The 22,447-nt window shown below is 35.1% G+C and overlaps 4 protein-coding genes and 1 non-coding gene across 6 annotated transcripts; 2 read left to right on the top strand and 3 right to left on the bottom strand.

Moving 5' to 3' along the window:
- The first annotated feature begins 374 nt into the window (after positions 1-374).
- On the top strand, positions 375-446 carry TRNAC-GCA (transfer RNA cysteine (anticodon GCA)). The gene has a single exon. It is a non-coding gene; the product is annotated as a tRNA-Cys (tRNA).
- Positions 447-1,020: 574 nt separating this feature from the next.
- On the bottom strand, positions 1,021-4,180 carry LOC147536054 (2-methyl-6-phytyl-1,4-hydroquinone methyltransferase, chloroplastic-like). Its single transcript, XM_086640570.1, has 3 exons — positions 3,286-4,180; positions 2,170-2,476; positions 1,021-1,485 (listed from the first exon to the last, which is right to left on the bottom strand). Exons 1-3 carry the CDS (start codon positions 3,846-3,848, stop codon positions 1,330-1,332), a joined length of 1,026 nt encoding a protein of 341 aa, XP_086496696.1. The 5' UTR covers positions 3,849-4,180; the 3' UTR covers positions 1,021-1,329.
- A 581-nt stretch (positions 4,181-4,761) lies between these two features.
- On the bottom strand, positions 4,762-8,292 carry LOC147536055 (uncharacterized). Of its 2 annotated transcripts, none has more exons than XM_086643659.1 (3): positions 7,969-8,292; positions 6,292-6,724; positions 4,762-5,619 (listed from the first exon to the last, which is right to left on the bottom strand). In XM_086643659.1, exons 2-3 carry the CDS (start codon positions 6,694-6,696, stop codon positions 4,954-4,956), a joined length of 1,071 nt encoding a protein of 356 aa, XP_086499785.1. In that variant the 5' UTR covers positions 6,697-6,724; positions 7,969-8,292; the 3' UTR covers positions 4,762-4,953. The 2 variants fall into 2 exon arrangements, with proteins under 2 accessions (XP_086499785.1, XP_086499786.1); XM_086643660.1 differs by having other exon boundaries at positions 6,292-7,290; positions 7,969-8,144.
- A 493-nt stretch (positions 8,293-8,785) lies between these two features.
- LOC147536056 (putative histone H2A variant 2) lies at positions 8,786-10,934 on the bottom strand. The gene is made up of 3 exons (XM_086643441.1): positions 10,821-10,934; positions 10,335-10,465; positions 8,786-9,335 (listed from the first exon to the last, which is right to left on the bottom strand). Exons 2-3 carry the CDS (start codon positions 10,446-10,448, stop codon positions 9,039-9,041), a joined length of 411 nt encoding a protein of 136 aa, XP_086499567.1. The 5' UTR covers positions 10,449-10,465; positions 10,821-10,934; the 3' UTR covers positions 8,786-9,038.
- Positions 10,935-17,578: 6,644 nt separating this feature from the next.
- LOC147536057 (uncharacterized) lies at positions 17,579-20,214 on the top strand. Its single transcript, XM_086643538.1, has 3 exons — positions 17,579-18,531; positions 18,639-18,831; positions 19,565-20,214. Exons 1-3 carry the CDS (start codon positions 18,097-18,099, stop codon positions 20,092-20,094), a joined length of 1,158 nt encoding a protein of 385 aa, XP_086499664.1. The 5' UTR covers positions 17,579-18,096; the 3' UTR covers positions 20,095-20,214.
- The last annotated feature ends 2,233 nt before the right edge of the window (positions 20,215-22,447 follow it).

The raw sequence follows: 22,447 nt of genomic DNA on the forward strand, positions 1-22,447 counted from the left end.
GCCGGGTGCCCCTGCATCAGACTTGTTCTTGTTTCGATTATTGGTAAGATTGAGCTTTACCTATTCTTTCTAAACAAACATTTTTATGTGATATGACATTGATATATTAAAGGATTGAATAAGCAAATGAACTGTTGTGAAAATTATCTTCAAAAATTCGTGGAAACAAACTCTAAAGACCACCAAAACTGACGTTATAAGACCATTAAATATACCAACAAATGAGAGAAATTGTGCTCACAAAGTATCGAACCTATGACTTCTTGGATTTTCGAAGAAATTTAAGTAGTAAACTAGAAAGTAAGGGCACTAGAAATCCCTCTTTTAAGAAACCTTACAATATATACAAACGTTTGTCTATAATTCTCACAAATGGGTCCATAGCTCAGTGGTAGAGCATTTGACTGCAGATCAAGAGGTCACCGGTTCGAACCCGGTTGGGCCCTTTTTATTTTTATTTTAACATAAATGGGTCTATAGCTCAGTGGTATATATTTTTGTGTTTTTTGAAACTTGTTATGGTTTGGTCCTCTTTAAAATCGAGAATGAATTAAATTTTGAAATGTCTCAGTTGAAACGAAATTTTCGTCAAAGCCGAAATTTAGTTAAATTTCTCTTAACAGTGCCTTCGACCCCGGTTGGCCCCTCTTTTTCTTTTTGGAGTTGGCCCCTCTTTTTCTTTTTGGAGTAGTTGTAAAGCAATTCCACGATGGTGGTGATACGGAGTGTGGTGATACGGAGTGTGGTGATACGGAGTGTGGTGCTCCTCTTAAGAGGTTAAGCACCCTTCTCTAGTGAGGCCTTTTAAAACCGTGAGGCCTTTTAAAACCGTGAGGCTCAGGTGTGCCAAAGCAGACAGTATCACTAGCAGCCCGGAAGGTTGGTCCGCACCGTCCTATAACACTAGTATATTTTTTGTTTTGTGACTTGTATGACTTGATCCTCTTTAAAATCACGAATGAATTGAACTTTGAAATGTTTAAGTTGAAATAACTATCGAAATTTCCGTCGAAACCGAAATTTTTATATTTCTCTTAACAATGCCTTGTAAATGAATTAAATTACTCCATTTCCATGTCTATCGAAACAGAAAGTTCGATCATATAAACTTATTTTTTTGAATGCTTTAATCTTATATTAAATCAAACAAACATAACTAGTTTGTAAAGACATTCAAATATAAATTGGATTTCATACACAAGATAATGCAAACTTCTCAAGTCTTCCTTTTATTATCACTGACAGTTTTGTTACAGCTACAAAGTATATAAACAGCAGCTGAGGGAAAGATGGTTGCTTAGAATACCTCTCACTTTTTCGGTTTTCAACTCAAATTGGCATACCCTTTGGAGTAATTTGATCTTTGATCCACATATAGATCGGAACGAGGACATAGTACATCCCAGCCAGGGCACCGAGAACGAATCGGAGAAGGAACGTCAATGGGTTCACTGGTTTACTCACATCTTCTACCTTCGGACCAAGCTGCATCAACCCAAAACATAAACATTCAAGATCCGAACAAAGGAATTCAAAAACAAAAAAAGGGCATTCGATGTTTAAGCATTTGTTATTGTCTAAGTGAGAGCTCGAAAATGAGAACTTAGATGACTTATTTCACTAACAGAAACAAAATTTCCTCCAAGGGGTCTGAACTTGATGACCTAATTAACTTGTTTTGGGCTCCGTTATGGTAGTTAACCTGTTCTTTCCTACTCCCATAGGGCTAACTCGTTTGACCCAATCTTGATCATCATGTATGATGTATAGATGGTAGAGTAAATGTGTATAAGTGTGAGAATAGTTCCACGTGGAACAAGGATCCGGAACAATATATTATCGAGGGTGTACCCACTCGTTGTTAATTGACCTTGAGTCAGATGTTCACAAACTTAATATGGTATCAGAGCTAAGCCCCTATGTGATAGGTCCAACGGTTACACCTGATCCATGCCACCCAATCTTATACGAGGCTTTGCAGATAGTAGCCTATAGACGAAGAGAAGTCTCATGACCAACAAAAAAATATCTAAGGCCTCTACTTCATTGACAATTGGTTTTGAGTTTGAAGTGTACAAACTTTATAATAAGCAAGCAACGAACAAGTTTGCTCCAACTATAATTTTCTATAATCAATGGAAAGTAACAAAGAATAGACAGATAAACTACCTGAAGTGGAGAATCTCCGGATGCAGGCTTGACACCTGTAACAGAGCAACCCATGATCAAACCATGACGACGGACTCCGCGATACCATTTTGGGCCAATCCTCTTTAGCTGAACATCTTTAAATCCAGCTTTTGTGAACCACTCAATATACTCTTCTTCTGTAGGAAAGAGCATCCAAACATCGGCAAAGAAGCGAGACAACCAGAAAGTCGGGTACACCGGACCGATCAAACAAGCTTTGCCACCTATTTTCAACACTCTGTATGCTTCCTTGATACCTCTTTGTGGGTCTGGCCAGTACTCAATACTAAACATAGGGAAACCCATAAGCATTTCCATTAGTGCAAAATTACTAAGCAAACTTAAAGATTTTTCTCTCCGATCTCTCTCCAAAATTACACGTACCCATAAGTTGACATTCACCAAAGAATGTTGGAACTTTTATGCTTATCAAAAATTCAGGGTCGAAAAAATAATATAAAATGGTAACTTTATGTGGTCACTCTGTATATAAGTATATAACTACTATTAAAATTTTCAATATTACGAAGTACCCATATGTGGCCACATGTTCCTATACTCTAGCAATTTTTCACAAGTCATTTTTTCATACAGTGGCAATTCAGGATTTACTTTCGGTAACGGCTAAAAATCTATAACTTAAGCAAAATTTGCCAGCGATTCATCCATTTCAATTTAGGCTTTCTAATTATACTACATTCTTAACCAAGGAATGAAGTTTCGATTTCGGTAGGCATGGAAATATTTCAGTTATTTCGACAGAGACCGAAATATTTCGAAGTTTATTTCCTTGACAAGGCATTGTTGAGAGAAACTTAGCTAAATTTCGGTAGGCATGGAAATGGAAATATTTCGGTCATTTCGACCGAAAATTTTCGAAATGTCATTCTTGTTCTTAACCTCCGCGACAAAGAGGGAACCAACTTGAAATATTCATACTGCACGAGTCAATACTCACGACGTCTAATATCAATTGTTTACAGCTAGAACTACTAGGGTATCCAATCAACAAACAAATATTTTATCTTATGCATAAATATAGTCTAGATGATTTAAAATCAATAACATGTGATTACAAATTAGGGTTTTTTTTACCTTCCAGCAGAGACATATCTATCTGCATAATCAGTAGGAAATGGAAGATCTTCTGCATCACCTTCAATAATCTTGCATTCTTTTAATGGTTCCTTCTCCTTAGCTTTAGCTAACTGATGAGGTGATTGATCAAGAATAGTAACATTTTTAGCATCAACATGTTTAACAATACCTAAAGTAGTAAAACCAGTTCCACCACCAACATCAACAACCACCATTCTTCTATCATAAAGATCAGCTGGTTCAAGTGCATCATCTCTCATATCTTCAGTCCAATGCCCAGGGTTAATAACATGATCATAAACAATTGAAAGAAATCTGTAAAACCAAAATGCTTCTTTTTTGTGTTGTATGAATCTAGGTTGTGAAGCTGGTCTTGAAGTTGAAGAAGAGATACTACATTTTGGAGTTAAAACTAGGGTTTTAGATTTTGGGTTTCTATTTCTATAAGAAATTGAACCCAAGTTGGGAATAGATTTGACATTGAGAAACCCTAACCCATTTGGAGGTATTCCTCTAGTAAGGGTAAGGTTTTCACCTCCATAGAGTAATGAAGAAGCCATGAAATTGAAAAATGAAACAAACCCAGAAAAGATTTAGCCTTGGAGAAGAAAACCCAGAAGCAAATTACACTTTTTCAGTTCTTTCTATCATCTGGACATCTGGTATCTGAAGAGATAAGTTAGTTTACCTTGAATGGCCTACCACTTCAAAGCTCATCAACTAGAGGGAGAAAGAGAGTACTGAACCTAATTTTGCAGGCACCGCATTATTGGTTGAGTTTTTTTTTTTAGCAATCTCTATGTGACCTTTTTGTGTTCACCCAAAAAGAGAAATGGAGCACATAGTTGGAATTTGTCCCCAATCTTTTGGTGTCGTGGTTGGAAACTCTCTCCTAAGCCCATAAGTAACAAATTTCGGTGAAAGCAGTTTATCAACGAAATTTATCTCATGTAATTTAAGCAATAAATAAAGTAGAGATAGGAATAGATAGGCGTTCAGGCCCCTGAGGATGGCCCTAAGGGTCTTTATATGTCTTTAGGGTCGAAGATGACTTGATTGGTGGTTATATTGTTCATCTAAATCCATGATGTATCACTATGATTCAAATGTAATGGCTATTGGAGTCCAATCTCAAAAAACAAATTCCAAGTTGACCCCCTTGCGAAAAGTGAAATTTTTTTTCGAACAACGCTCTTTGTGTTAGCAGTTATCAATATTCTACCCGTTTTCCACACTCCGACCTATGGCTGTGGATAGGACAACACAAGACTTTGTAAGGCTTTGGGATTGGCTAATACACTTAACTGCCCTATCAAATGGAGTTTGCACCATTCCCCCGCATGTTCAATTTTGTCCTCGCTTATGTTAGTAGTTTTAGAATATAACGGGATACTCTGCCCGACTATTATCTTGGCCGGGTTACGTCTTACGTGGATCATGAGAACTGCAACAAAACATTTCAAGAAACAAAACTTCAAAACCCTAAAACAGATTTTATTAAAACAAGTGAACTTCACATCAGATTATCTAAAAGGAGTAAAAGTTTATTCAGTCTTTCCGAATCATCTACATGTATTTACATTTTTTCAGACACTACCCGAGTATCCACAATATCAAGCAAAGCAAGATTAACAGATAATTAAGAGAGTGGTTTAATAAAGATGATCAAAGAACCTGAGAGGATAAGAGTTGTCGAAGTTGAAGAAGATGCTCCTCGTTCGAAATGTGAAGAGATAGACGAAGATTCGTTAAGAGATATTCCTGTTCCCAGCTTAAAGAACCAGAGGCGTAGAAAGCTTGAATTATCGATTTATAAGCATGTAATTCTAGTTTATGAACATCAACTACTAATTCTTCTTCAGTACTAGCATCATCGAAAGAACTAGAATCAGCATTCTTCGATGATATTTGTAAATTTCGATCTTTATAATCGGGCAAGTAATTACTACCACAACTAGTAACCGAGCATTCGTCGTTCTCTTTGTTAACTCTATCAGGAACAGAAAACGGGTTCAGAGTGTTCTTGTTTGTACCAACGATATTAGAGTATCCAATCATACAATTCTTATCCACTTTTGCTTTCTTCGAAAAAGCAGCATCTTCACAGACTTCTAGACGAGCTTTTCTTTTTGTGCCTTTGATCTTCATACCTCCATTACCGAATGCTGATTCAAAAGGGGAGTCAAGATTTCGAGAGGACGTTTTTTCATGGACTTGTTCTTCATTATCTTTTCGACTTGTTTCTGTTTGAATATTGTGTTGTTTGGACCTCCTTCCCAAATGTCGGGAAAATTTTGAACTATTTGGTAGTTGTCCCTTATCTTTGGCATCCTGTGGCAATATCAAGTCAAAATCATTGCATGAATAGTAAGCGTAAAACGTGAAATTAGCAGAATGTATTCACAGTTAAGGATAGGCAGGGACATGACTAGATTCGTAGAAGTAAAATTTTCGATGGAAGAGTACGGAAGGTTCAGTGAATCTTAGGGTTTGATGGAAGATATGAATAGTACAAGGAATTGAGAGAAATAAAATGAATTCCATATAGTAAAAAAAAACTGCAGCAACAATGCCAATAGTTTAACCAGGACCAACTCTGGCATGGTCCACATGTACGAAGGGAAGTCTTATGGCATCTAAAGCCTCTACAATCATCAGAGATCGGTTTTGAGTTCGATGACTATGAAACTTAATATGGTACCAGAGCTAGGCCTGCAAGTGATAGGCCTAATGCTCAGACGTAGTGCTCCACATCACCCTACAAAAAAGCTCGTGCTAGGGTTAAAAAAATATGACGCGTCAAGGGGCAAGCGAAAAAATTCACACATAGACAAAGGGAAGTATCAGGAGCACAATATAATATCTAGGGTTTTTCACTCACTACCGATTGGTTTCAGGTTGGATCTCCACAAACATAATAGAAACCGTTCATCAAAAAAATAAAGAATCCACAATACAAAAAACTAGAACAAAATGATGAAATAATGACGATTAAGTATATACCTTCAGAACGGCAACCCACTTGTCGTTCTGCCAAGCTTGCCGAACCCTTAGATTAATCTCATGAAATTCCTTTAGCCGAATAGATCCAAATAGTCTAACTACAAATCGGTTATCATTCATCTTCTTTGCAATCTTTCCACTCCTCCAACAATTAACATCAAATACCTCAGCTATATCGCCCATCTTCCATCCTTCTTCTCTTTCAAAGGTTGGTGGCATAGGCCTAACGTTTTCCGAGCTAACATTTTCTACAACTTGCTCGCCATTGGGATTCCGAAGCAATTCATAACTAACAGTGTACTGTGATCTATCTGAACAGATCATTTTACCTGGAAACCAAGAATCTATCTTTTCCTTTGTTCTTCTCAAAATCTCTATGTCATTCCCTTTCTTGAACTTCATCATTCAATCTCTTAAGGTTGATTCTTGATTACTGCAGTATCGGAAAAACAAGAAACGTAAACATATTTTAAGGGTAGAACACACGAGGAGAAAAAATAACGAAAACGACTAATGTGAATTAAACATATCAAACTGAACCCTGAACCATCCGAAAATAGAATACGGAGAATTTCTCGCTGTGGGCCTTTCCTGCGCTATTTAGGTGGTGGCCGAAGAAGGCCTCCTTCTTCCGGAGGGCCCGTTCCATCAGTGAAATACCACTCCGGGAAAGCTGGAATTCTAACGTTCTGTCAAGACCTGTGGCCCAAGGGTCGGTGTCGGGTAGACAGTTTATATGGGGTGTAGACATTAATGCAGGCGTTCAAAGGTTTCCTTGGTCCGGGCAGAGATTGGCACGGGTGCAAAGGCAGAAGGGATCTGGACTGCAAGACCCACTCATCAAGCAGGAACAAAAATCGTCCTTAGTTACTCAATGGTGCCGAGTTGAAGGGTCGTTGCTCAACGAATATAGGGATGACCGGTTGATCTTCCCTAAGAGTTCACATTGACGGGAAGGTTTTGCACCTCAATGTCGGCTAAGCTCTTCACCAATTGAGGCTGTAGTATGTTTCAAGGAGTTTAGGGCAAAAAATTGTAGCAAGAAAACCCCAAGAAAATACTATAAAACTATGATTATTAGTTTTCGAAATTTTATGCTAGCAGCAAATAATGGTTTTGGTAGGCAAAATAGCTCCTCTTTCAGATCATTCCAACTTACTACAGTTACTCACTATAATTAGAGAACTATCAAAACCCTAATTTCAATTCAATATAGCAAAAGATACAAGAAACAAAAGGAGCAGACAAAACAATCTGAAAATTACTGCAAAACCAAGAACTAACCCCCAAACCTGCAACTAAAAATGACAAGATTTTACTTCAATTTGGGGAAACCCCATTTACTAATTGAATCTCAAAAAGAAATTCTAGATTATTTACTAGTATGAAGAATTAGCTAAAATCAGTAAAAAAAAAATGGGGAAAATTCCCCATAAACCAATTTGAATCAAAAATCAACTATCTTTAACAAAATCAACACCTATCCATGACTGAAAAAATGGTTAAAAAGATCCAAAAGTAAGTGATTTTTTTATTTTTCATCTCAAAATAAAGATACCCATTTATGATTATGAGGATTAGAACAAATTAATAAATGAAATATAAGAACAAAAAGTAAAAAAAGAATCATAATTTCGATTGAAATATAAAGGGGAAAAGTTTATGATTGAAACTGACCTTAATTAGATCTAGAGTTGAGTGAAGATTAAATCGGATTTGATGAATCTTTGGTTGTATTCATGGCATGAGAAATGCTAGAGAATGGTGTGCTGTTGCTTTCTTGTAAAATGTTCTGAGAAAAAAGTAAATACTTGAAACAAAAATAGGTTCAACAAGTTTGGGGTAAATTTATGAAATTTTTAGATCATGATTTTTGGACATAATTTTTTTTTTGTTGTTGAATTTTGGAAATAAATTGTGCAACTTTGACTCTCTTTTCTTATGTTTTTCACTGTTCAATCCTAAAAACATATTGGAGTATATCATATATGGCTATGGGGGGTGATATCTTATACCATATTACCATTATGTGCCTTGTATTTTTTTTTTGTTGTGTGTATCTGATTCGTCTTAATATAAATGATCTGAATGAAATAGACTCCTAAAATCTAACTCGACGTAAATCAGACCTCTAGTCAAATTTCAAATGAGTTAGAACGATACACTACAAAGTTGAGTATAAAGATGTCCCACTATCGAAAGCCCCCTTTGATTGATGAAAACCCAAGTGTGTTAAAAAGGTTTTGTAATTTTTTTTCTATTTTTTAAGTTAAATTAGAGTTAATGACTTGTAAAATGTGGAAAAATGTATAATTTTACATATAGCCTAGAAAACCTCTCTTTTTTCCTTCAAAATATAAACTTGGGATCTAAAATCCCACTAAAAAAACCTTATTTAGGTAGGGACATGAAAGATGTTCAAATGCCTCAACATACGAATTATTAGAAGAAAAATGCAAACTCCAATCAATTGTTACTAGCACTTTAACATGGATTTCAAACAAGAAGATGAAATTTAAGTTAACATTAACATTCACTAGTTCATTTAGAGAATTCGATCCTGAATCAGTGGAAATAAAAAAAGCAGCAGTTCAGAAAACAAACTGATATAAACATTAGACTAAACTATGTCTATCAAGCACCGACACTTGAAAACTTACAAACAACAATACCAAAAGTCAATTAGCAGAGCTAGAGAGCTAGAGAACGAGAGAGAGACTCTCTTACAGGAGAATCGAGAAGTTTTTTCACTCTTTAGTAGCCTTGTTAATGAGAGATTTGTGGATATGAGGAATGACACCACCACCAGCAATGGTTCCTTTGATCAAGGTATCAAGTTCTTCATCTCCTCTAATTGCTAATTGAAGATGCCTTGGTGTTATTCTCTTCACTTTCAAATCTTTGCTTGCATTTCCTGCAAGTTCTAGTACTTCTGCTGTTAAGTATTCAAGAATAGCTGCAGCATAGACTGCAGCTGTCGCTCCAACTCGCCCATGAGCTGCAATCCTTAGTTTCAAGTGACGATGAATTCGTCCAACCGGAAACTAGTAACCCACGTGTAAAATCAACAAAGATACATTCATTTAGAACCAGAACGATCATATCATGTTATGAAAGAGAACAAGAAAACAAGAAAAGGAGTAAATAGAAGTAAACAATCACATGTGAGCACATGCGATATTGGGGTTTGATCGTAAAGCCTACTCCATGCCTCCACGGTAAACAATAGCACGATGATTTTTTTATGTATGAAAACAAGATTACAAAGATCTCTTAAGAGCTTTGGAATACAAACAACCCTCAAAAGTCTAGCACTTTGCACCTCCAAATCTCTCCCTAAAACCTAATTACATAACAAAATCACATACATTGATAACCAACCTATATATTATACAGAATAGGACAACATAACGTAAACAGGTCCCACAGGAATTCAACATTAGACCCGTCGATATGAATTCATATTCGAGAGACTTTCCAACAGATATCTTAATAAACATTGGAATGTATGAGGAAAAAAAACCAATATCTGTCATGTATAGGTAATATTGCTGAGTGTTTACCCAAATATGGTTAAGTTAGGTTAAGATTGTATTCCTTATATTATTTATAATTCAATTGTATTAGTACTGTTAGGTTTGGTTGATCAACCAATTTCTCTAAAATGTCAAATTTTTATGCCATTCCTAACCTTCATCTAGGTCTTAGTCAACAGAAAGATGCAAAAATTATCATAAATTATCATAAATATCTAGAGATTAAAGATCCTGAGATCTTTTCCGGATCTCGTTAATCGCTTATCCGCTGAAAACTAATGGAAAACTTCCAAAGGGCTAGTGATCTTGGAAATCAAGATTTTTGCCCTGTTTGATTCTAAGAAAAAATGGAAACCATAGAAACCCATAGTTTCTACAACTAATTGAGGAGATGGGTTAATAGCTAGGGCACAAAAACATGAACTATTACAGAAAGAAACTACACTTAATAAGCACACAAAATTGTAAATAAAGCTTGTGGATGCAATTTGGGGAAGATGAAGTTACCTGAATACCGGCACGGGAAGATCGAGAAACCGGCTTCTTCTTATCTTTGTCCTTGTTAGCAGCAGCAGCTGCAGTTTTTGCTGCCAAAAGTCCTTTGCCACCCTTCCCAGCCATTTCTTCCCTACTAAAATCTTCAGAAAAAGAAAGTAAAGATGAGAAATTTATTCACCCAAACCCTAATAGAAAGAAATCTAACCAATAAATAGCATAACTAAAAAAAAGGACCTACCTTTTTTAGGTTAATTCCTTTCTTGCAAATCAAGAAACACAAATATACAAACAGATCAAAATATAAAGCCAAGAAAAACGTTTTTTTCCTCATTTTTTATTTATCTTTGTTTAGATCGGGAACTGTAGATGCACTTTGATGAACAAAATAAAACCCTAGAACCAAATCCCATGAAAAAAGGCTTGATCTATCAAAAAAACCTTCAAAATCTTAAATATGATAGAAGGAGAAAGGGAGAGAGAGTGAGAGAATGTTACCTGGTTAGTGAAGCAACGTCGTCAGAGGCCGGAGAAGTTCGCCGGAGAGAGAGAGAGAGAGTTTTAGAGAGAGATTTGTGAAGTAAAGAAGTTGAAGCTTTTAATATGGTCAATAAAGGAAAAGCTTTTTGGCGGGTATATAAAAGGGCGGGCTATTTTTGGCGCGAAAAACTTTCGTTCAAGATTTTGGTCTATTACTAGTATACCCTTTCTTTCATTCTTAATTGCTTTCGTTGCCATTGAACGGTTGTTTGATTCCTTCTTTCTGTACAACTGAAAATTTGGTCCCTCTATTTGTCCAGATTTCTAATTTTCCCCTTTCTTTCAATATTTATTTTCTTCCCTGTCCTTTCTCCCTATTTTCCTTTTTTTTCAGAATAATTTTAGCGACATTATTTCTCTCCCCTTAAACTTTTTCCTTCGTCAATCCCGCTTTTTCTATCTCTACACATGTAGATACAATGTCTCTTTCGTCATCTACGTATGTAATTTTTGTACGTTCTTCTTCTTCCATCTTCCTTTATTTATCCTTAATTTTTGAGACGAGGGAGTGAGACGAAAAAAACATAAGGGAATTCTTCTTTCAGTACAACTGGATTTCACTTGCCTAAAAAATTAAAATGAGATTTGTAAAGAGAGATTGAAGACCCGGCGAAGGAGCACATATAGGAATTAATAGAGTGTGAAGTTAACTATGAGCCCAATAGCATTCTAAAAATCAACCTAAGCTTACCTATAATCAATTTTGGAACCAAAATATATCGAAATTGGAATGGAATATGTCTGAACCTTTGGTAGTTCAGAGTGCAACTTAAATTAACATTGATTGCTATACTCGATTAGACTAAATCCAGTACAGACATCAATTGAGTATTTTCTCCCATTAAAGACAAATCAAATAATGTTGTTAATTATGGTACTGACCCCATCAAAATCAATAGACTATTAGGACTAACCCCACTTACTGGTTTCCTAATGGGAAGGCCCACATCATCTATTACTCTGCCTGGCCCCTTGTCATATTAGACACCATCATATTTATTGAAGTCGACATTACTAATTCTATAATTTAAAAGTTGTGGATATAGATATATATATATATATATATATATATATATATATGAATTTTCATGGCTAGTTTATCATGATAAAAGGAGGTTGAATAGGACAAAATGAAAACAATTATAATATATATAATATAATATATAGTATATATTTTGATATTTTTGAATAAGTTGAAGAGTTTAATGATGGATATACGTACATTGAAATAAAAAAATTGTTGATGTATCTAATAAATCAAACATTTTTATATTTCGTCTCTTTATATAGAGAACTCTGTCAATTAGTTTCCAGTACGAGAAATATTTATGTGAGATTATACTGCAGATGATTTGTGAGATTATATCGATGTAGATCGATGTACCTCTTAAATGATATTTTTCGCTAAAATAGAAAAATAGCGGTTCAAAATGACTTGAGTGTCACAAAATTACATATGAATTAACATATTATTTTGGGCCATAAGTGAATATGACAACCCATCTACCTCTCTCACACTCCAAAACAATAATAATAAGGCAAGGAAGGGTCCCATACTATTTTTTCACAAATCAATTTCAACTGTATATGTAGAGTTTGATGGATAATGACTTTTGAAGTAATTTACCATTTTCTTACCCTTCTTTTCAAACCTGTGATGTATTAGATATAGACATATATTTCTTATCAAGAAAGCTAAAGTAATGGTGGAAGGGATCTCTTTTGTTGCCTTGCCTTCATCACAACTTCATGTATGTATAAACATATATATACTAGGTATAATTTCCACCAGACACCAATAATTAGTTATCCACTTTTCGTTTTTTTGTTGAAAAAATAGCAATCTACTTTGATCATTTGGACGGTACTTAGTCTAGATGCCTACTGAAGGGAAGTTAATCTAGAGAAGTCATGATAAAAGGCGGATGTCGTAAAACTGATTTTGTTGAAAGGGTCACAATTATCTCTTACTCAAGAAACCAAAGTTTGAATCTTACTGATTTGAAGAAGGTAAATGTTGGTTTTCCTCTACTTTTAAAGAAGTTCATGTAAGTCTCAAGTCAAAACAGATAGGATTAAGCAAGAATTGAAAATTGGAGGTAAGTTCACTTTAGTTAGAAGGAGTCGCAATTTACAAATGAGAATCGATGACTATAATTTATAGATACATTTTATGACACAACATTAAAATCATTCCGAGTTATCATATAAATATATGAATCTTAAAATGGGACATAACATTAGACGAACTAAATACACAGATTCACCCTATGCTACGTTATTTCCACTCAAGAAAATATATTTTAACCCGAAATAATATATGACTTGGGCCATAATTTTTTTTCGAAGAGCCTAGTACTGTAATTTTATTATGCAACAATAATAATAATTTGTGCATATCCAAAACCTTATCCATTAAACTATTTGTAAGATTTATATAGATCGCTCTAATTAGTTTTGTTGTTGATGATGTACTAGTACAAAGTACTACAAAGAGATAGTAAGAAATAGTGAAAGGTTTCATCTTTTTTTCTCTTTGTTTTGAATAGGCAAAAGTGTTGACATTAAGATAAGTTTATTTGATTAAACAAATGAGATTGAGTGGATTAGCTACTAAAGATTTTATTATATTATCTATTATGAGTCACCAACAATATATAAACTTGGTATGGTCATATGGGTGAAAAATAATAAACAAATCGGATAAAAAAAAAAAAAGCAGACTAATCTTGTAATCACGACGATTATAATTACTATTTGTGAGTAGATAGAGTTGGTTAATACCATTTTTTACATACTTATATCACTATTAAAATACTGGCAGACAATACATACATTAAAATCAAAATTTCGTTGTAGAACATACTTACGTTATTCAATATCAAAATCATACATTTTAGGATTGTCAATTCTCTCGTGTAATAACTCGTAGCCGTATACTAACAAGTGTTCAAGTATCGTTTTTTTATCGCTAGTAAAATCTCATATTTCAAAAAAATTGCCGAGTTTTTACATACTTTGATTTTATGGCGCTATTGCAAGAGCTAACACATATATTCCTGGTACGTAAATCTCATACGCAATGCATGCTCGACAATAATCCTCGCGCTCACGGAATGTATCTCTAATCAAAAAAGAAACTAGGATAATTAGTATTAAACTATTCTTTAATAAATATGATGTAACTTAACCAAATAAGATCTTGGATAAACTTTAAATACATCTTACCAATGTTGGTACTCAAAAACCTAAAATAGATACACACAATTGTTATTTATAGCTTCATAGGGACATGGGTAAGAACATGTGATAGCTTTATGGGATTAGAGTTGAACTTAACATAATCTTTTGATATTATGATTGTAATTGTCTACATGGTATTGGAATCACTCCCCTAGTAATAATCCTAATTCAATTCTCAAAGTTTGTCAACTTTATTTTGGGTCAGATAAAGTTGGAAAATGAAAATTGAGAGACTCAAAAGCTAGTAAGAAGCCCATGTTCAAAAAGTTAAAAAAAGGAAATTTGCATATTACTTGATTGTTTCAATAATTTCTTACAAATGAGTCCATTAAAATAAAAAAAATTCTCCAGGTGGCGTTCACGAGTGGTTAAAGTAAATTTGTTAAACACCATTAAATTGTAGGAAAATTAAAGAAAATCGAATAAGCAACAACTAAACATAAATCAAAGAATATATTTATTTTTTTTTGAAACCAAGGGAACAAATTCCATTAATAAGTGATTGAATCACAATGATTACATGAATGAATTCTTATTTCTCTCCTTCGAAAACTTCATGAGAGTTACATGCCTTTAAATGCAAAGTGCCTCATGAATAGAAAGAAATTGGACTAGACACAGACACTATTGGGATCCTAAAGATTCGAGAAAAAAATACCCTAAAGGTTTGACAAAAAGGATCCTAAAGATCCGTGAAAGGAGACCCTAAAGGTCTGACTAAAAGCAAATTACAACAATAATAATTGAAAATACAAATTAAGAAAATACTAAATTTACATCCCCTTCGTTTTCGCCGGAAAACTACCATTGTCGCCGGAAAACCGCCACCGGAAAACCGCCGTCATCACCGGAGAACCGTCACCACCGTAGAAAAAACCACTGTCATCACCGAAAGGAATAATCAACTCAGCAAGTCTCAACGAGTCAATTCCTTCTTATTTGTTATTGATGAATGTGATTCCTCGTTCTTTCAACCCAGATCTTCATTGTTAATCATATACAAACCATAACCAAAGTCATCTCCACCCTTTGCCGGAAAAGTCTACCAGATCTGAAGTACTCCACCACCATCACATCAACAGACAACCCAATCGCACCAAAGATCACTCGAAACCAGTAGATCTGAAATACTCCACCACTATCAGATCTTGCGTGATCTAATAGCCCACCGCGAACAGATTTGCAGTAAAATCAAGAGAGAGAAAGAGATGGAGAAAGGGATTTAAATAGTTTACTAGACTGAAAATCGGAGAAAAAGAGACGGGATTTGATAACGAGAGAATATGGAAGAGGAACAAAAAGAGAGAGGAATAGAGGGAAAGAAAGGTATAACCCTCGCCGGATCTGGCGAGGGTTACACAATACTACAACGAGAACGAAGAAGAAGAAAGTTGAAGAGAGAGAGAAGGAGCGGTTGTAGTTCTGTACTCGGTTCTTGTCTCCTCTGTTTGACTAAAATCAAAGAATACTGAGGTATAGATCTTTGTCAACGAGAAAAAATGTAGCAAATATGGGTACAAATTTAAGCATCGTAATAAATATCAAGTTTTAATGGGCCAGAAAACAATTGTCTAATCTGTATTGGTCAAGGCAACATCACGTATTTCAGATTGACGTAAGACCTATTTAACTAACAATTTAACTCAAACTAAATAAATCGGGTAACTCCGACTCAATTTACACATACTTTTTGTACCAAGATTTTACACGTAATTCATTAAAAAAATCTAATTTCTTTTTTTTGTTGTTGAAAGTACAAGGAAAATCTCAATTTACACCTCTACAACACAAGTACTATAGATAAGATTATTAAATTACTTATAATTTTTATTTTTAATACGTATAATTTGTTGTTTGTCTTTTATTGAAGGGTAATTTTGTCAATAAAATTAATAAATATATTTGTCATTTTACTTTTGAATTTATGGTCGAAGGGACATCTTTCTTGTAGCGGACCCTAAACGCACGGTGGGGTTGGTTGGGTTGTGGCAGGCCAAAGGGCAAAGGACAATTCCCCTGGTCTCTTCATATACTAATAATGTATAAAGTTGAATCAAAAGAAATTTCACAATCATTTCATGGTCCATGCCCATGGTTGTAAATAAATAGTAACATATTTATTATTGTTCCATTTCTGTACTTTATGTATAGATTTGGTTTATTACTCTGTAGTTACCACTCGAGGGACTTCTGTTCCAAACAATCACCAAACACAATTGAAAGAAACTTGTATAGACTTGGTTTATTTTTGAAATTCTGTTTGTTTCGAACTCAGAAGTAGCTTTTCATATTTGTTGTCAAATTTTGGGGCTCAATTATGAACAAGCGGTGAAAACTACAAAGATGTAGAATGGTTGGGAATTTTCGATAGAGTGGTGAAATTGCTCTTTTATCAATTTTTAAAAACTATTTGTTCGTATCTTTATTATTTATGCTCAGTTTAATATATTATGTATTTTCACTTTCACATGAATCTAGCTAGAGACTTTTGTGATTTCAAGTGTTTATTCAATCACTAAATCAAACAGTCGCCCTCTAAAAAAAAAATCAAATAGTCGTGGACTGACGTATCTACTTGATGTATATGCACGTAGTTAATAATTTTACACGGACAATGAGATTGTGTAGAGGAAAGGTAGGTGTTACGTGTACTCATTCTCTACAATAATATAATTGGATTGATTATGTCAAGAATTTTGATCATCTTAAGCAAGCAAGCTAGCAATGTTTTAATATGACAAAGAAATAATGTCATGTCCTTAACATGAGTTTTTGTATTTCATCCAAAAAAAAAACTTAGATTGAAACAAGTCTCCCATTCAAACACACAATTTTTAAGCAATAAAAGAATGTCTTGTTTCCAAATCCAAATTATTCTGTGTAAAAACACTTAATAACTTGTATTCTAAAATGAATATAAACGTAGTCTATGAATGAGCAAATAATTACGTGTATTTTATTTGTCTTTAAAAGTTCTATATGTTACAACCAAATGTCTTATTTTCTGCCTCACATGAATTGACATTTGCGAGATTTAAGAAACTATTTAATTGACATTATTCTACCGCAATATTATCCACCACTTAAACTACAAAATGTTGTTAAAATTGATTTGGTTCCTACAGATACAGATTAAGATTTAGACAAGTCAAACTTAAAAAAAAAAAAATTGTGCTCTCAATTATTACATAAAGTGACAAGGGTATTTCGGGAATTTTCATCTAAAAGTGAAATTGTGTATCCCATAAAAAAGATAACGTGTCATCGTGTCAAAACCACCATTAAAACGGACCCTATACTGCCCAAAATTATATAATAATTTCTTTACCTATTTGACACGTAAGCTAACGTCCGTTACGGTTTATCCAGTCCACATAGGATTTGACGTGCCACAATTTATCCTAGTCAGCTAAACCCCTCTCTCTCTCTCTCTCTCTCTCTCTCTTTCTCTCCCTTTCTAACTTCCAAGTTCCAACCTTTTATAAACCCAACTCCAGACTTCTCTTCTTCCCCAAATTTCTCCTTCCTTTCGTTTTCTACCGGAGAAGATCAAAATGAAGATTCCGGTCACTGATTCTCCGATCCGTCGCCGTGAAATTGATATCTCTGTTCATTATCGTCATGTATATCACGAACTTTTGCTTTAACTGTTCTTGAAAACCAGAAATCAAACAACTTCTCCGATTCTCTTTTTTATCTATTCAGATCATGCATGAATGATGAATCTTCAGTAGAATTTATGAGTTTTATTTAGTCGGAGTAATTTTTTTGTGTTTTTTTTGAGTAATTTGAAGTTCAAGAGTGAAATCTGTGATTTTGAAGTTGGAAGATGTTTAGTTCTTTGATTTTGTTTAGTGATTTTAGGTTTTCAGGCTAGAAATTAGTATGATTATGTGTTTTTGAAGGTAAAAAAATGGAGGAATATTAGTTCATAGTTGTAAAAGGAAAGAGGTTTTTTTTTTGGTCATTTCTGATACCGATCTGGTTTTGAATGATATTAAAGATGAAGATTCAACCGATTGATTCATGTTCAGAAGAAAATCCTTTTCGAACTAAAGATCTAGTTAAACCAGTAGTGAAATCTAGGTTTAAGAGACTTATTGAGAGACAATTACCTTGCGTTTTAGGAATTTCATCACCGGAAAGATCATCAGAACTAGTAGTAGAAGAAGTTCAGTTGAACAATAATGGCGGAAACGGTGAATTTGAACCTAGTTCGATTTGCTTAGCGAATATGGTTCAAAACTTCATTGAAGAAACTAACGAAAAACACAGTGTGATTTCTGTTTCAAAATGCGGTCGTTATCGCTGCAATTGTTTCAATCGGAGTAGCAGCACTGATAGTTCCGATGATGAATTCCATTTCTCCGGTTGTTCTAGTGAATCAAATGTTGCTTTTTCCGGCGAATCTTCTGAAATTCTCAAGGTAATAACTTCAAATTCATAATTTTTTATTAGAATTTGTTATTGATATTTTTAATTTTGCCACAAAATTTTGTCCGAATGAATCCCTAATTTTTTTTTTGTTTACAGAGTTTAGTTCCGTGCCCTAGCGTTGAAGAACGAAATCTGTTAGCGGATACTGCAAAAATCATCGAGATCAACAACAAATCTTGCAAACGGAAATCTGATTGCAGAAAATTCGTCTCCGATGGCCTTTTAGCTCTTGGCTATGACGTCGCGATTTGTAAATCCCGATGGGAGAAATGTTCTTCCTATCCTGCTGGTACTCTCTCTCTCTCTCTCTAAACAAACAGTTTCCTTCTCTAAGTAGCTTCTCTAGGACGTTTTCTCTCTCATTGTGGTGCCAGTCCGGCCCTTTCCAAAGGGTTTTGGCCGGGCTGCACAGGCCGTGCTAGACATGTTGTGCCGTGTCTTAGGCTCACAGGGGCCGTGTCTTAGGCTCACAGGGGCCGTGTCTTAGGCTCACAGGGGCCGTGTCTTAGGTTCTTAGGTGCCTGTCACCCGGCCATAAACGGCATGGGCCGTCCCAAACATGACGCGTTGTACCTAGACACCTTTCATTTTGACATGTAAATGACACCGGTTGTGTGTGTGTGCCATGACACGGGATGCACACATGTGCCATGACACCGGTTGTGTGTGGGTGCCATGATATAGCGCGTGTGACATTACATGGGTGTGTGTGTGCTATGATACGGTTGTGTGCGTGCTATGATACGGTTGTGTGTGCGCTATGATATGGGTTATGTGTGTGTCGTGACACGAGTTGTGCCATGGCACGACCTGCGCCATGACTTGTTGCGCGTAAGTTAGAGACGAGCCAACACATGACCTGCCTACTCGACACACCCCTTGGCTTATTTGGGTCACCCATAACGCATGGGTAGTGACCAAAATACTCCGCCACTGCACGACACGTTAACCACTACTACTCTCTCACCGTAATCAAATTTGTTCATTTTGAGTAAACATTTAAAAACTTGAAATTTTGACAGGAGAATATGAGTACGTAGATGTGATTGTTGATAGCGAACGGATTATAATCGATGTTGATTTCAGATCAGAATTTGAAATAGCTAGATCGACTGGGAAATACAAATCAATACTTCAATCTTTACCGTCTATTTTCGTTGGTAAAGAAGATCGTCTTCAACAAATAATCTCAATAGTCTCAGAAGCAGCAAAACAAAGCTTAAAGAAGAAAGGTTTACATTTTCCACCATGGAGAAAATCTGAGTACATGATAGCTAAATGGATTTCTCCTTATACAAGATCAAGAACAAAATCAACAACTGATTCAACAATCGGAATCGAACCCGAGTCTTGTTTGACTGATTCAGAGAGTTTTTCTGGTGATTTTGACCTTCTTTTCTCAGAGAAGATAAAAACTAATGATTCTACAGGTGGTGGAAGCAGCTTTAATGGAGGAGAATTAATATCCACATTGAATATAGTACCTATGAAATTGAAGAGTTCTTCTTCTTCTTTGGGTGGATTAGCTTCTGTTCTTCAAGATAAACCCTAGAAATTTTGTCAATCTCTAGCTCTTACTATTAAATAAAGATTTTTGTTCTGTTCAATCAAGTTTATGTTATATAATAATAGGAAAAGAAATTATAATATATAGTTCTTATTGATCTTCAAATTTCATCTTATTATCCCCGTTTGAATTTCCAAAAAGGGTTGAGAAATCTTGATTCTGATTCTAATTTAGAGGGTCTGAAATCTAATCCATATTTGTTGAAAGTTGAAGAAAAAAGTGCAGTTTTTATTAATTATTTTGTTTAAATTTTTGCAGGGAAACCGTGATGGTTCCTCTGAGGGAAACAAGTAATGAATCTCTCTCTCCGTAGAAATAGAGATTTTTTTTAGAGAGAGAGAGAGAGAAAAAGAGAGATTGATGACGGCAGGTATCGTGCAATCTCAAACTCTGTGACAGTGGGAGACAAATTCATATAAAATGCGTGAGAGGGGCTAAAAGCACCTGACAAAATTGCTCTTCCCACCCTCTCTCCGCGCCCATGCGGGGCCGCGTCTCCCGTCATCTGGCCCTCTTTCTCTTCATCTCTACCAAAAAACTGCAACAAAAGGGCTCGATCCTATACTTGCCTATGATGATTCGACCTTGTTTATGAAGATCTGAGACCAAAGGTTTCTAGAACATGAAGAGAGTTTACTAACTCTCTTTCGACCTAGGATTTTTGAGCTTGCTTTTGATCTGGGCTTTGGAATATGATACTTCCAAACTGACCAATATGATACCTCCAGACTCGGATTTTTGAGACATTTCTGAGCTCTAGCTTGAATAGACCTAGAGTATGGTACCTTTGGACTGACCAACTCGAGGCTTTGCTTCGGTCTTCTGACTAGTCAATCCCGGAAAGGGTCTATAACTGTCTACAATTAAAAGATATTGACTCCGGCCAATCTACTCCATGGGATGCAAAGAGCAATTACTCAAAGTGCCTTTAGCTACTCTCAAAACTGCCCGTGCGTTCTATAAAACTCCCCAACCACTTTTTAAAACCACTAGTGGTTTTTTGGTTGTAAATTTGGATGGATGTGGTTAATCTACTTTTACCCTTTCTCGTAGATGGAGAGAGAGAGAGAGAGAGGGGAAGACTGGTAGGTGTGGAAGGTTTGATGACAATCTTATCCTTCTAAGTACAAGGTATTTACTAAGGGTAGGTAAATTTATTAAGGATTTGTTTGGACTCATGTGAAATAAATCAATGACTTTTTCTTCTACACTCTTTGAGTCACTGAAACCAACAACATAGATAAATAATTGGTTCGATTGAAGGTCCCACCCTCACTTCACCTAATACTATGTGAGAAGATTTCTTTGTATTTTTTTTTGTTGAAAAAGATTTCTTTGTATTGGTACAATAAATTTACAATATGGGGGAAACATACCCTAATTTCAATTCAAAATCTTAAAAAATATGAAGTCGAAATTGAGTCGAAAATATAGTACCAGTAAATGAAAGAATCCTTGTTGTATGAGTGTCATACTAGAGTTGTATGAAGAGTTCTTTTGGTGTGAGAATATTGAGAGTTTCCTAATGGCCGGTGTTCTCTTGGAATGGCGCTATGACTCTTTTTTGATCTGCTACGTCTTTTCCCTTGGAATGACGCTGACTCTTTTTTCATCTGCTACGTCTTTTTCCTTACCCGTTAGGTCGGCACAGAGCCACATAATATCCACTTAATTGAACAAGCTTAAAAACACAAAAGACATCGTTTTCGGAACGTGTGATGTATAAAAAGTATATTTTCGCTATTATTTTTCCCAAGCCCTTTTCTCTCAGTAATGACAAGGGTGACCAACAAACTACTATATTGTTAACGACTCTATTTATTCTTCTTTCAAATTTATCGGCTCTGGTTTACTGTTTTTTCTACTACTTAGATTTTTTTTTTATCTAGTCTCATTTGCAGGAACAATGAGACTAGAGAAATGGTGTAGTTGGAAGTGGCTGGAGGTGGAACATAGAAGAAAGAAGTTGTGTTTGATTTGTTGTGGTGAAAAATTTGGCACAATCTACTTGTTAGACCCATTTTTTTCTTTTAAATTCTTTTCCCCCAAAACTGCCACCATATGAAAATAGGTGAAATCAAGTGAGGGCATCCCTAAATTTGTAGTTATATAGAGTGGGTCCAAGATGTTACTATGATTTTAAACTCGATCTACAAAGAGAATGCACAACATTTAAGTAAACAATTAATTGAGAAAAAGACACTCTAACCTCAACCTAATAAATAAAGAGAGAGAGAAGAGAAGTGAGAAATTAAAGAGTATTACTACAGTAATGTACATCATTAATGTAGTAGATGTGGTGTTCATTAAGCTTTAAATTTATAATGTACATACGTAT

The sequence above is a fragment of the Eschscholzia californica genome, unplaced genomic scaffold (genome assembly GCF_041429995.1).
Source record: "Eschscholzia californica isolate CP2 unplaced genomic scaffold, dmEscCali1.0.p SCAF_5, whole genome shotgun sequence".
NCBI lineage: Eukaryota > Viridiplantae > Streptophyta > Magnoliopsida > Ranunculales > Papaveraceae > Eschscholzia > Eschscholzia californica.

What these genes read in the sequence shown, in the direction of transcription:
- LOC147536056 (XM_086643441.1), bottom strand. Translation starts at nt 10,448, where the DNA reads ATGGCTGGGAAGGGTGGCAAAGGACTTTTGGCAGCAAAAACTGCAGCT. An exon ending in CTTCCCGTGCCGGTATTCAG is followed by an intron (nt 9,336 to 10,334) that starts GTAACTTCATCT and finishes GTGGGTTACTAG; the next exon opens with TTTCCGGTTGGACGAATTCA.
- LOC147536057 (XM_086643538.1), top strand. Translation starts at nt 18,097, where the DNA reads ATGATATTAAAGATGAAGATTCAACCGATTGATTCATGTTCAGAAGAA. An exon ending in AATCTTCTGAAATTCTCAAG is followed by an intron (nt 18,532 to 18,638) that starts GTAATAACTTCA and finishes TTTTGTTTACAG; the next exon opens with AGTTTAGTTCCGTGCCCTAG. An exon ending in ATGTTCTTCCTATCCTGCTG is followed by an intron (nt 18,832 to 19,564) that starts GTACTCTCTCTC and finishes AAATTTTGACAG; the next exon opens with GAGAATATGAGTACGTAGAT.
- LOC147536055 (XM_086643659.1), bottom strand. Translation starts at nt 6,696, where the DNA reads ATGATGAAGTTCAAGAAAGGGAATGACATAGAGATTTTGAGAAGAACA. An exon ending in AGTGGGTTGCCGTTCTGAAG is followed by an intron (nt 5,620 to 6,291) that starts GTATATACTTAA and finishes ATATTGCCACAG; the next exon opens with GATGCCAAAGATAAGGGACA.
- LOC147536054 (XM_086640570.1), bottom strand. Translation starts at nt 3,848, where the DNA reads ATGGCTTCTTCATTACTCTATGGAGGTGAAAACCTTACCCTTACTAGA. An exon ending in AGATATGTCTCTGCTGGAAG is followed by an intron (nt 2,477 to 3,285) that starts GTAAAAAAAACC and finishes CCCTATGTTTAG; the next exon opens with TATTGAGTACTGGCCAGACC. An exon ending in CCGGAGATTCTCCACTTCAG is followed by an intron (nt 1,486 to 2,169) that starts GTAGTTTATCTG and finishes GGGTTGATGCAG; the next exon opens with CTTGGTCCGAAGGTAGAAGA.